A 14,353-nucleotide genomic window follows, 5' to 3' on the forward strand; every position below is an offset into this window, starting at 1 on the left:
CTCATATCTGTTCAGAAACTAGACAAAAGTTAAACAAGTACAAACCACAGACTGCCTGTGTCATGGCGAATACAGTCGCTGGTTTATTTATGTCTATATAGGCCGTTGTTGTGAGTGTGGACGGTCGGAGCATTTACAACGTTAGCTTAGCCGATCTCCATTCAGAAAACACGCATTTTAAAAGGTTTTTCGCCTGCCGTCTGTCTGCAGACTTGTCAAAGCATTAATTCATGGTTTTTACTAACCGGTATCAGTATGTTGTTACTTCGGCATCATTTTGAAACGTGTATTACAATTAAATGACGGTAAAATATGTTCATTTTGTTGTAGTTGCCAGCGATTCTCTCACTAGTTTAGCATACTCAGCCCGGTTGTTGGCCCGGAAAGAACCTTGATTTTGGAGAGCCAGAAAAACTGTGAAATAGTACCCGCTAGCCGGAACTATGCCTAGTGGGAACGCCACCAAAAACGGACCGGGCACGGCACTCTTAAACCGCGCTGTAGTGGAAATGCGCCATAAATTCTTCTGTAGTCTAATAATGGGATCACTAATGTGTTGAAAACCCTCAGATTTTGAAATGAAACCCACCAGATGTTTATCATGTGACCTGCCTTCAGAGTGTCCACCCAGCACTACCATCTCCAAACAGAACAAGGGTCATGACTTTTGACCTCTTACCTTCTAGTGTAAGCGTTAACTGGATGAAACCTGTATGGGTCTGACTAAGTCTTCTTCAGGCTGCAAGCAAAAACTTAAAACAGGAAAAAGCACACCAAATTCGATTGAAAGCAAAAGTCCACGAGTTCTGTGCAGAGTGGGAGGTCATCGAGAGGCGAAATTAGTAAACGAAAGGATTTAGTGTTCAAAAGAAGCATTCAGATCGGACTGAATATTCGAAAAAGTGGGTTGTTACTCTTGTCTATTTTTGAGAGATAAAAGTGGATCTTCTGATTCACGAAATACATTTTCCTCAACACCTTAAATGATTCATATTGTGAAGTAAAAAGGCACATTATCATGAACGATATTTCTAAGCAACACCGACAGACACAGGCTGTTCTGGGGTCAGTGACGGTGGAGAGAAAAGAAAAGAGATTCCAGCTTTACTGAAAACTTCTGAGAGTTCCTGTTTTTTTGTTTTTTTTGCCACTTCCTGTTTTCATTCATCGTCTCATCCAGAGGTTTGTTTGTTTTCGGGACCCGGGCCAGCCTAAGTCCCAACAGGGGAAGAGGGGAGGGGGGAATATTTGACAAATCTTAGAAGGAGCAGTCCAGGTAAACTGTCTCCTTCAGCTTTCAGATGTGGAGACGTTCTCCTCTCTCTCATTTCCTCCGTGTCTCCTCTCTCTCATTTCCTCCGTGTCTCCTCTTTCTCATTTCCTCCGTGTCTCCGGTCATACGAAGACTTTAGCGAGCGCGTCGGCTCCGGCGCTGCCGATGTAACATTTTGTCGGGTGAAACGCCACGTCGTGGATCGACTCCTCCGACTTCTTTCTGTGCGCCGTGAACTCCTGGATACACGTCTTACTCTCCATGTTCCACAGGCGGATGGAGCAGTCGTGACCTGGGAGGAGGAGGAGGAGGAGGAGGAGAGGAAGAGGAGGAGGAGGAAGAGGAAGAGGAAGAAGGAGGAGGAGGAAGAGGAAGAGGAAGAAGGAGGAGGAGGGGGAGGAGGAAGAAGAAGAGGAGGAGGAGGAGGAAGAGGAAGAAGGAGGAGGAGGAAGAGGAAGAAGGAGAGGAAGAAGTGGAGGAGGAGGAGGAGGAAGAGGAGGAGGACGAGGAAGAGAAACAGGAAAAGGAAGGAGACAATGAGGATGTATTTCTCGAGACCCACAGTTTATTTATTTAAACAATGCCTTGCTAACCTGCTGCTGCTGTGACAACATCATTTCCCAATTTGGGATCAATAAAGTGAATCAGTCTTTCAAGGTGTTCAGTCCATTCAGAGTAAACTCACAATATTCCGATTTTCGATAGTACTTTATAATCTGACTAAATGTTACTGTTTTGTTTTTTTACTGTAATTCGTATTTTGCAAGGGGCATCTCTTTTGGAGCCACACGAGAACAAAAACGGTCATATCCGCTACAGTTCTCTATCAGATAGACGGTTCGGCCACACAAGGCCGAACAGGGAAACGCAGATAACGATAACGGGTCCCAAGGTGGGTAGATCTGCGGACGAAATGCTCTGGGGGGCCAAACGGCTCCGTGTCTACGCCCTATACGATCGTTTTCTGAAAACGATGACGCCATAGCCCCGCCTCTCCCCACCTCTCCTGCTCACCCCGTGTCACCCGCGTCATTGCTGATGTGTTTCGCCAACAACAACAACAACAGTTTTCTGAGTGTTTCGAGCCAGGTCCCGGTATCTCGCAGGACAGTGCACCCAGCAGGTGCCTCCAGCAGACCCCCCCCCCCCCCCGCACAGCAGAGTGTCCGTAAGCCGAAATCAAAAATTCCCCGGCAAAATGTCGCTTATTGTTTGAGTGTCCTTTGACGCTCAGGCAGTCATATCATAAGCTAGATCTGATCGATATGGACATAAACGCGAGTGAAGTCTATTCGGACAGGAGAGAGAGATCAGCTGCTGCTGACGGAGAAAACCTGCTGCCTCTCCTCACCTCTGCTGCTAAATCCACCGCGGAGAATAAACAGAAGGGCAACCATGGAAACCATGCTCGGAAGTCTTCTTCGCTGCTTTTGGTGTATTTTGTGGCGGAAGTACAGCGCCACTTACAGGCCCGGCATATGTACTACAGCAAATGTATTATCTCTTCGATTTACACACGGCATCTATTGCACGTCTGTCCGTCCTGGGAGAGGGATCCCTCCTCTGTTGCTCTCCCTGAGGTTTCTCCCATTTTCCCTTTAAGCTGTGGGTTTTCCCGGAAGTTTTTCCTTGTACGATGTGAGGGTCTAAGGACAGAGGGTCTAAGGATAGAGGGTGTCGTATTGTCATACTGATATTCTGTACAAACTGTGAAGTCCACTGAGACAAATGTAACATTGATTGAGTGATACAGCGTCTCCAGCGGGTCGAGCGGTCTCGTGTGGAAGGACACGTTTCTGGTGCCTATTGCGTGTGGACGGAAGACTTTTCTGATAACGATTTTGGTTCGTTTGCGTTACCGTTCTCGTGTGGCTCCAGTCTTAGTTTATGTTTCGATTGAAATGTTAAACACAGCAATGAATCTCTCATGATATTCAATAGAGGATAAAGAGTGAAGGCTTCCTAAATCTGAACAGTCTTTTGATGTTTCTGTGCTAAGAAATGTAACTGTGTACAATGGATCTGATATAAAGACATGTTTTCTTAGATTGTTTTGAAACAGACAGACTATTCCCAACAATGCCTGCTTTGCCATCCTTGAATGTTTACATTTTTCACAATGAACAACAGAAATGATGGCTGAATACGTACTTCCTGACATGAGGTACAGTCCGTTTGGATCCACAGCGAGACACGTGACGGAGTCCAGGTGAGCCACCATCGAGTGGATCAGTTTACCTTCAAACCGGAAAAAGAAGAACAAATGACTCTTTATCCAATTGAATCACTCTGATGACAGAAAGAGATTGGATATAACTGAATTACAGCTTTTTAAGTCCCCTGTATGTCAAGCTCAAAAAATGTCTATAACTCAGTAGCATCTTTGGAGCATCACTTGCTTGATAGACAGTTACTTCTCTATAAAAACACTCTTGTTATGCAGGTTGTGTGTCAAACTGAGATAGCCCTGAAGTGTAATAGTGATGTCTTCTCTCTCAACAGACGTAAGGCGTCAGAAAACAATGACACCTTTTGAACTATCTGATTGGGATACATCATGATGAATTTAACAGAATTGGACATGTAAAGTTAGCGTTGTGTTCCTTATTTAACCGTTTTAATTTTGAGTTAATGTACAACATTAAATGTTACATTCTGTTCTTCATCATATTTGTATGCTTATATAGACTTCTAGCTCCATTTTTTATTTGTATTTTATGATATACGTTGCATCGTTGGAGGAGTTCGAGTCATAAGAATTTCATTGCCATTCCTACACTGAATGTGCATATGACATTAAAGGTCTCCTATTATACTGTTTTTCATCAATATATTACAGGTCTCAGATATATACAGAGCCTGTCTCTCATTGGCTGAAACACCAAACAGATCATTGCAGCATTACCCATAATCCCCTCTGTTTCAGCCCTGTTTCAAAAGTGCTGATTCTCTGTCTGTTACTTTAGATGAAAATAAGGAGCCCCTCCCCACGCCCCTCTGAGAGATATTTGGTTACAAAGAACTCAATGGTGCTCTAGGAGGAGATTCAGGTGATAAGGTGGGGGAGGGGGGGTTACCTTGGTTGCTGATTGGCTAATGGTTACACAAGACAAAACATCATTATGACATCACAAAGTGGCCAAAATCTGATCAGCTCATTTTCAGACAGGTTTTTATAGAAATGGATCAGGACAAAAACAGAGAGAATCTTTGTTCCTGAAACTTTCAGAGTCTCTTTACACAGAGGGGACACATGTTGATGTAGAAGAGACATGAAGAAGAGGGGACACATGTTGATGCAGAAGAGACATGAAGAAGAGGGGACACATGTTGATGTAGAAGAGACATGAAGAAGAGGGGACACATGTTGATGTAGAAGAGACATGAAGAAGAGGGGACCAGTTGATGTAGAAGAGACATGAAGACGAGGGGACACATGTGATGTAGAAGAGACATGAAGAAGAGGGGACACATGTTGATGTAGAAGATGACATGAAGAGAGGGGAGACATGTTGATGTAGAAGAGACATGAAGAAGAGGGGAGACATGTTGATGTAGAAGAGACATGAAGAAGAGGGGACACATGTTGATGTAGAAGAGACATGAAGAAGAGGGGACACATGTTGATGTATACAAGATGTGAAAAAGTGGATTTTGCATAAAACCTTTGAATCTTTGAATGTAATGAAAGCTCTCCTCTGTCACCTGTGTTGTTATCGAAGAACTGGATGTGCCGGTCCTCCTGAGCTGTGATGGTGATTGGCAGCGTGGGATGACTCAGCACTTTGTTGATCTTGCAGGGAGCCTCTGTGTGTGGGCGGACGTGAGAAGGACAGCATTAACATTTAAAACCCACAATCTTCAGTCCATCGGGACTGAAAGCACTCTGAGAGAGACAGTGTTATCTCAAAGCATTGAGGGAACACACAGCAGCAGGAGAGGGATTTTCACAGCAGAACAACGATGTTGTTGAACTGGTGTCTGTGTAACTATGTGGTTTTGTTTAAAACCAAGAGAGAGACGTAGTAATGACATTAAACAGTATTACAGTTTCCCTCATGAGTGTGGAGGTCACCCTGTGAATGGTCGTTTATTTGTTTTCTTTGTATTGTTTCTGTTCTGATTTTATGAAGTGTCTTTGAGCATTAGGAAAAGCGCTATAAAAATCCCATGTAGTGTTATTATTATTATTGTTATGATGTAACCTGGAGGTCCGGCAGAGTCCAGCTGCAGGACCAGCTGCTGCGTCTCCATGTTGAAGAGTCCGATGTGTCCGGTGCTGAAGGACGTCACCATGTGAGCCGAGTCGCTGCTCACCAGATCCACCGAGGTGGGCACTCCCAGCTCTGACACACACACACACACACACACACACACACACACACACACACACACACACACACACACACACACACACACACACACCACACACACACACACACACACACACACACACACACACACACACACACCACACACACACACACACACACCACACACACCACACACACACACACACCCACACACACACACACACACACACACACACACACACACACACACACACACACACACACACACACACACACACACACACACACACACACACACACACACACACACACACACACACACACACACACACACACACACACAACACACACACACACACACACACACACACACATCACACACACACACACACACACACACACACAGCACACACACACACACACACACACACACACACACACACACACACACACACACACCACACACACACACACACACACACACACACACACACACACACACACACACAATTGAAAGTTATACAAGTTATGTAAGCCTAAAGCTGAGGTGCATTGTTTGTGTTAACAGTTACAGCGTAGGGTTGCGTTATAGTTATTTATATATTGGTTTTATTATTATTATTCAGAGTCTGTTGATGGGTCTTGTTTTATTTGAAAAAAGCCAACCTTTAATGAAATATACATCAGCATGCTTCTAGGAAGTCATACTTTACAGTCTATACCAGGGGTGCCCAACCTTTTTTGAACCGAGAGCTACTTTTAAAGTTGCCAGTCTGCCGAGATCTACCAGTCCAAATAGAGAGGCGTAGCCATTACTGACAGCCTACTACCAGGTAAATAAATACACACTTCTACTTGTATAAAACTGACCTTTGTACCATGAATACTTCATAAAATACTGCAGATCCTTTATCTTACCTCTTTCTAATCTACACACATACAAGTATTTAACTGAAGTTACACAACAGTGTTGTTGATACAGAGTTGGAGTTTATTCACACGTCACTACAGTGGGTAATGTTTTCAAGAAACATTGAACAGTGCTGCCACATATGACACAGGGAAAAAGAAAATACTCTGAACCCTTTCTTTGCCAATAAAATAAGGCTTATTAATAAAACAACTCAGATCTGAAGCTACACAGGAATCTGCTGCCAAAGTGCAATAAAAAAGACAACATTAATAGAATCAAACCCTTTTTTGTTGCATTTTAGTCGAGTATAAAAATAAATGCCTTTAAAATAGGATGCAAGCAACACTAGTTTCTTAACCTGAATTGATAATAGACTATAATCAATTTAAGTTTGCATTCTTATACCATTTTGTACAATAATTATAATGAATAAGTTCAAACAAACTAAAACTTACAGCTGATTAATAACGGTATCTAACTTGAGTTTTTATTATATCAAAAACCTGTTGAAATGCTACTGTTATTTTTACTGTCCCCAAAAAGCGCGTCGGCAGCCACCAGGAAAGCTTCTTTCACAACTTCGCCGTCTTCGAAAGACTTCATGTGTTTCTCAAGAACGTGACAGACACGATAAGATGCTATGGTAGCAGCCTTGCTCTTGTTGTTGGGCCTGGTGAAAATGGACTGCTGTGCATTTAGCTGTCCTTTCAGGCCCCTCCCCTTTTGGAGCGTAGGGCAGAATTAGGAGGGAATTCCGTCTCGTAGCGTTTGTGCACTGTTTTGAAATGCCGCTCCTAAATTACCCTTCTTCGATAAAGCCACGCTCGCATTGCAGATGAGACAGATGGACTTTGAATTGGAACAGATTCAAAAATAATCATCCTCCCACTCGGAGTGAAAATTATATATTTTGAGCTTTTTTGCTTCTGCCATAATTGCGGTCTTGTGTGTGTGCGGACTGTCACTCCTGTTGACACGGACAACGTGAGCGAAATAGTGCCCACTGCCCACCAGCCACGCCCCCACACATGGGGCCACGCCGGCCAATCACAAAGCTTTGGTGCGTTCAAGTGCATTATTCTGGCACGGGAAGATTATGTTATAGGACATTAACGATAAAACAGAATATTGTTGTTCTATTTTTAGACACATCTCGCGATCGACTGGGAATCTCCCCGCGATCGACCGGTCGATCGCGATCGACTGGTTGGGCACCCCTGGTCTATACTATAGTCTCCCTACTGTTTTAAACTATTGACTTGTATTCAATTCAATAAAGGGTCTTGAAGATGTTGTCTTGTTTTATCACATCGTTTCGTACCTCCTCTCTCGTTGTAGACAGCGAGAGGCGGCGAGATGCTGGCGGCGTTCCACAGCCGGACCGTACCATCTGCCGAGCAGGAGAGGAGGCGCTGGTGGGCCGAGCTGTAGACCAGACCCCAAACTGAGTCTGAGTGACCGAGCAGCGCCCCCCGCAGGACAGACGGCTCTGCAGGACACATCAGAATCACAATCAGAAACAGGTTTATTACCAGGTAGGTTGACACGTACGAGGAATTTGACTTGGTATCGTGCTGCATACATAAAAGTAAAACAGGGATCAAACATTACAAAATAACATCTTCTGCATCTGCTGTCATGCAGGGAGAGGTGGGAAGTAGTGGAGTACAAATAATGTGTTACTGTCCTTAAGTACATGTTTCTGGTATCAGTACTTTACTCAACTACTTTTTCTGATGACTTTTTACTTCTTACACTTTGAACCCAAATACCTGTACTTTCTACTTCTTACATGTTGAACACAAATACCTGTACTTTCTACTTCTTACATGTTGAACACAAATACCTGTACTTTCTACTTCTTACATGTTGAACACCAAATACCTGTACTTTCTACTTTCTTACATGTTGAACACCAAAATACCTGTACTTTCTACTTCTTACATGTTGAACACAAATACCTGTACTTTCTACTTCTTACATGTTGAACTCAAATACCTGTACTTTCTTACTTCTTACCATGTTGAACCCAAATACCTGTACTTTCTACTTCTTACATGTTGAACTCAAATACTTGTACTTTCTACTTCTTACATGTTGAACCCAAATACCTGTACTTTCTACTTCTTACATGTTGAACTCAAATACCTGTACTTTCTACTTCTTACATGTTGAACACAAATACCTGTACTTTCTACTTCTTACATGTTGAACACAAATACCTGTACTTTCTACTTCTCTCATTTTCCAAACAGCTGGTTCCTTTAGTCTGAATGTGTGTTTGGTGCGTGATCATTATTATTTAGAGTCATTGCGTGCCTATTGATTTGAACACGATCCGTGTATCCATCATTTCCTGGTCTTCTCTAAAGAAGAGGGACCAATGGAAACGTTGTCATGTTGCCGTTGTTCAGCATGGAAACATTCATTAGCTAACAATGACATTATCGTTCTATTAATATAAAGGGAGGTCAGGTACTCTTTAAAACAGCTGCTAGTTATGGGTACTTTTTACTCAAGTACATTTCAAAGCCTCTTTACTTTGACTTGAGTAAAGAAGTTTAGTCAGTACTTCTACTTTTACCAGAGTATGTTTAAACACGAGTATCTGTACTTCTACTTGAGTAAAGGATGTGTGTACTTTTGCCATCTCTGCATGCAGGTAAATTACTGCTGGAGCGTACCATATGAGTCGTAGGGGTCGATGTTGGGGCTGGGGGTGTTCCAGCTCTGGATGGTACCGTCCACCCCCCCACTGAAGCACTGCTCTCCACTGGAGCTCATCGTGACGCACAACACCGCACCGCTGCACAGGGAGACGTTTTTATATTTTAATGAGATAGTTCATTTCTGTGGAGCATCATGAAATCAAATATCCAATAGAATAGATAGAATTGGAGGATGAAACCCTCTTTAACTGCCACACATACATACACAGCACACATAGTGACATTTGACCCCTGCATTTAACCCATCCTAGTACTAGGAGCCAGCTATTGCACAGCGCACAAACATGTCGTTATGAATAATATTAATGTTATTTTATTTAAAAGAACGAGATAAGTTGATGTACAACATGAATATAAGAATGTCTCCAATGGTCCTTTACTTGAGTAAAAGCAGAATCATAACTAAAAGTCCAAGATCAAAATTCAAAATGTATCTTCATTTTCTTTAAACTTCTGAATATTTTATATAAACATTCTTTGGCTGAGTTCAAACAGCCTGTTAATTAAGCTTTTGTTCTACAGGAAATATCTATATATTTATTGCTAAAACAAAAAGTGAAAAGGGATCTCACCTGTGAGCTCTGAATGTGTAGATAGGCTCCACGTCTAAAGCAGTACATCTGGAGGGAAAACAACCAGAACAGAGGTTATATTAACAGAAAACAAGAAAACACATCTCACTGAAATATTTCATTATAAATCCAGAAATAGCCCTTTTCAGATTAAGATAAGATAAGATGGAACTTTAGGGTTTTTTAGCAGCAGAGTGAAAAACAATGTTCACACAAGGTACAAAATAAAGATAAAATAGAATAAACATGTAAATAAATACTGAGGTAGATATTTACAGTACATGAATGCCTGATTCAGGGGTGTCCAAACTACGGCCCGGGGACCATTTTGAATCAGCCAAAAATTCAAAAAAGTATAATGTAATACGGCCCACAAATGAAACTTGAGCTTGTCTTCTTCTTAAATATATATGTAAAAATCTATCACACAGTAGTATTCATGTGTTAATATTTAAGTCCACTTTTCAAATAAATTCAGTCAGTTAAAGTTGGAAACATGTTCTAACAAATCTTAGTTGATAAGAAAAAAGCCCAATGACTTATTGACATAACAAGCTTGACGTAGACACTTCATATTTCTCCTTATTGTAATCAATCTGAGCTTCTGTTTTAAGGAATGAGCTGCTAACTAAATTAAGTAAACCCTCTGGAGAGCTGGGATGTAGGCGGTTTTCTTCTTAAGGCATTTTCAAGTATCAGGCATAATTGACCTACATTTGATTAATTTAGCTAACTTATAACTTAACTTACGAGGCGATATGCCTCTAGTGAGGGGCCCAGACTTTCCTATATTTTTCTGTATGTGGCCCTCGGTGAAAAAAGTTTGGACACCCCTGGCCTGAATGACATTGTAAAGTGTTGGGAAAATACTGAAAGTCCTCTTCCAATATGAGAGTCACATGATAACAAAGGTATCCCAACTGTAGCTGTGAACATGACAGGATGTGTGATTACCTAGAAGAGCATCAGGACTGTTTGAGGCATATGATAGCTATGTGATTAACATGATGATTCAGCCTCTATGGAGAGAGACATGTGACAAGCATGCTCATTTCTGACGTGGAGCTAATCTGAAGTAAACATTGAATACTGCTTTCTATTCCTCCATCTTGTGACTGTGTAACTCCCTCTCTTGGATATCAGCATGTGAAGGACACTGTTCAGGAACTAGTTGATGCTCTGTATGTGATGACTACTTCCATTCTGGAGAGGATCAGAAACACATGGATCCTGAGATTGAAGCTCAAGCTGGAGTGATATTTTTCCTAACATAAAGCCTCACTTCTTGGCGGGCGCCGTCTTCTGCAGGTTCCACAGTTTGAGCGTGTGGTCCTCGGAGGCCGTGACGAGCACCGGCTCCACGGGGTGGAAAGCCAGACCTCGCACCGAGTCGAAGTGACTCCTCAGGGTGAACTTCGGGTTCCACGTCTTCCTCAGAGCGTCTTTGTTGTTGGTGATCTGAGGGGGGAGGGGGGTCTAATTTACACTCTAGTCTCAAGATTCAAAGGTTTTATTGTCATATGCACAAAGCTACGGTGTAGAAATGGCAATGAAATTCTTCTGACCTGAGCTCCTCCAACAATCCAACAAAAGTAGTGCAAAAAGTCTATATAAAGTCTACACATAAACTTAACACAAAAAGTAAGGAAATCTGTGTTTGGTAGATTATTTATTTGTTGTAACAATGTTTCTTGGCAATAAATCTTATACCGTTGGAAAGCCTGTTTTCTTACCATTCCAATGGTGCCACATTTGTGAGGAACAAGCATTTGTGGAATGAGCAGCAGGGCTGAGTATGTGGGGTGCGTCCATGAAAAATGTGACAAATCTCCTCTGCCAAAGCCAAGCAGCTCCTTCCTCACAAATGTGGCCTCACTTTTCTGTCTCTTATCCACTGCAAACTGTTTTACTCTGTACTCACGTCGTACGCCAGGCTGTCGGCCTCGTTGGCCACAGTCAGTCCGGCCAGTTCTCCCAGTCCCAGCTCGTTGGAGACCGCCTCGTCCACTCGGCCCATTATGAAGGACTTCCCAGGAGACGGCAGGAAAGTCATCGCTTCTACGGAGACCAAACAGACACCTGGGTTCAAAGGTCACCTATTATGCAAAGTCCACTTCTTCATGTCTCCTCTACATCAACATGTGTCCCCTCTTCTTCATGTCTCTTCTACATCAACATGTGTCCCCTCTTCTTCATGTCTCTTCTACATCAACATGTGTCCCCTCTTCTTCATGTCTCTTCTACATCAACATGTGTCCCCTCTTCTTCATGTCTCTTCTACATCAACATGTGTCCCCTCTGTGGAAAGAGACTCTGAAAGCTTCAGGAGAAAATATTCTCTCTCTTTCTGTCCTGATCCATTTCTATAAAAACCTGTCTGAAAATGAGCTGATCAGATTTTGGCCACTTTATGATGTCATAACGATGTTTTGGCTTGAGTAACCATTAGCCAATCACCAACCAAGGTAACCCCCTGCTGTTGTCCCCGGCCAGATGATAATGGACACCCTTAAAATCTCAGTATATCAACAGCATTAGTTATAGCTAAGATGCATATACAACATAAATCAGGTTTAGTAGGGTAGGTTACCATCTTCAGAGCGTCCCACTTCCTGTTCGTTGAGTCTGGGAACAATGGGGCGGGAGGGGGGGGTGACGGGCGGCTGCATGGAGGGATGGTCCTCTGCGTCCCGAAGGTTCGCCAACATGTCCTGAAGCTTAGAGCGGTTCGGTCCTGGAGGAGGACGGGAAGGAGGAGGGAGACAAAAATCAGACGAGGAAACTAACATGGAGTCAGAAGGAGACGGAGAGACGGTGAACGAAAAGGGGAGGTTTGGGAGAGAGAGAGAGAGAGAGAGGTGAAAAGCAGACATTAGTGAAAAGTTAAAGTGATAGAAAGGTTAATATTGTTGTAAGAAAGACAGTTAAATCTGAACAGCATGAAGGAGGGAAGTAAAGCAGAGGGTGATGCAGAGTCCAACAGAAAAGATGAAGCAAATAGAACCACAGAAACAAACTATTGTATTTAATGGTTTTGACGAATACTATTTAATGTTGTAGTGTCCCAATTGCAAACCAGTTTCAGACACTTTGTAGAGTATGCTACAGGGTAACATTAGAAGTATATTACTGCATCATGTAATAAATGTACCATATTTGCTTCTGAGATATAAAAAGTATGCGTTTCAAGTATCATAAAATCAAAATACTCAAGTAAAAGCACTATTACCTCAAAATTGAAAGGTATCAGAACATTTATTACTAAAAAATAAGAAATAAAATACATTTCCAGAGAAACAAAGTGACAGGAAACGGCAAAAAGAAGAATCTCTGTATACAAAGAGGAACAGATGAAATGAACCAGCTGCTGTTTTGTGAACTGCATCAACACAAAGACACGAACAACAATCCGGATACGAAGAGATGCACTGACATCCATATTTGATATCATAATTCATCAATATCAGAAAACTGCACGACGGATGAATGTCAAGAACATAATGCATTTTGTAAAAGCCCCTTACTGTTTGCACACACAGAGGATGACTGATGCTACACCCATGGCACTATAATGAATCAGAGTGAAAGATAAGACTTGTATATGATATTGGCAGCATGAATGTGATGCTTAAAATCAGTGCATCGCTTTAGGACTTTTGAGAACAGTGAGGGGATCTTCAGAACATTCAAGTAGAAAATATAAAGAAGTGACGATAAGGAAAGAAGAAGAAAAACAAAGGAGACACAACTAAACAAGAAGAGGACAAAGAGACACAGACGAGAGGAGAAGAGAGGGACATATACAACCTTTTAAACACTAAATCTCTGAGAGACAGGGACGGAGAGACACTGAGGCAAAGCAGAGACAGGTTTTTAGGGTTTTAGGGTTTTAGGGTTGGTAAAGCAGAATATAGGTTTTGGTTTACTTAAAAATGGAGGTATTGTATCTGACAGTCTCGTACAGACTTTAAACGGTCTATTCTCTAACAATTATATGCCAGATGTATGTTTTCTAAACAAATAAATCAAACAAGTGGTTTTCTAAATATCACCAAGAGATTGACGGTTATAGCGTCAGTCAGCAAAACATCTAACATCTATCTAAGCAACCCTGTACGCAAGTCATTGCAAGTGTTAAAGGAGCATTGATGAGTCAATTGGCGTGGGTCTGCAGATACTGATGAAGTAAAAAGCTGATTTGATGCTCGTCATTAGCACAGTTAAACCCTGGCAGAGTGAGGGGAGGAAAAACATGAAATCAAAGTGAGATAAAGGAACAAATACGAATAAAAGCAGGAAGAGGAGGGGGGGGGGGGGTTAAACTGGGTGCAGGACTCACTCTTTATGCCCTTCTTGCCCTTGCGCTCCTTCCTGTACTGCTCCTTCAGCTGAGCGATCAGACCCTGGTCCACGTCCCAGGCCAGATCCCCCGGAGAGGAGGGGTCATCCTTCTCTGCAGGGACAACGGTTACACACTTAGTACACACTAAACTCAGCTGTGAGATGAATACACATTAACAAAGAACAAAAACCTGCGGCTGAACCACTTGTTC

The 14,353-nt window shown here is 42.4% G+C and overlaps 1 protein-coding gene across 2 annotated transcripts in view; it reads right to left on the reverse strand.

The window, feature by feature from the left end:
• Positions 1–836: 836 nt before the first annotated feature.
• The window catches only part of LOC117533572 (striatin-like), a gene marked incomplete at its 5' end in the record, with an annotated part of 30,860 nt that continues 17,343 nt past the window's right edge, over positions 837–14,353 (reverse strand). Inside the window, 11 exon segments of one of the 2 annotated variants that reach the window (XM_034197400.1) lie at positions 837–1,565; positions 3,425–3,511; positions 4,979–5,080; positions 5,479–5,619; positions 7,821–7,988; positions 9,184–9,305; positions 9,801–9,848; positions 11,083–11,258; positions 11,722–11,858; positions 12,391–12,534; positions 14,140–14,253. In XM_034197400.1, the coding sequence (XP_034053291.1) occupies positions 1,396–1,565; positions 3,425–3,511; positions 4,979–5,080; positions 5,479–5,619; positions 7,821–7,988; positions 9,184–9,305; positions 9,801–9,848; positions 11,083–11,258; positions 11,722–11,858; positions 12,391–12,534; positions 14,140–14,253 (1,409 nt within the window). 2 annotated transcript variants of the gene reach the window in all.

This window comes from Gymnodraco acuticeps, unplaced genomic scaffold (genome assembly GCF_902827175.1).
Source record: "Gymnodraco acuticeps unplaced genomic scaffold, fGymAcu1.1, whole genome shotgun sequence".
Taxonomy (NCBI): Eukaryota; Metazoa; Chordata; class Actinopteri; order Perciformes; family Bathydraconidae; genus Gymnodraco; species Gymnodraco acuticeps.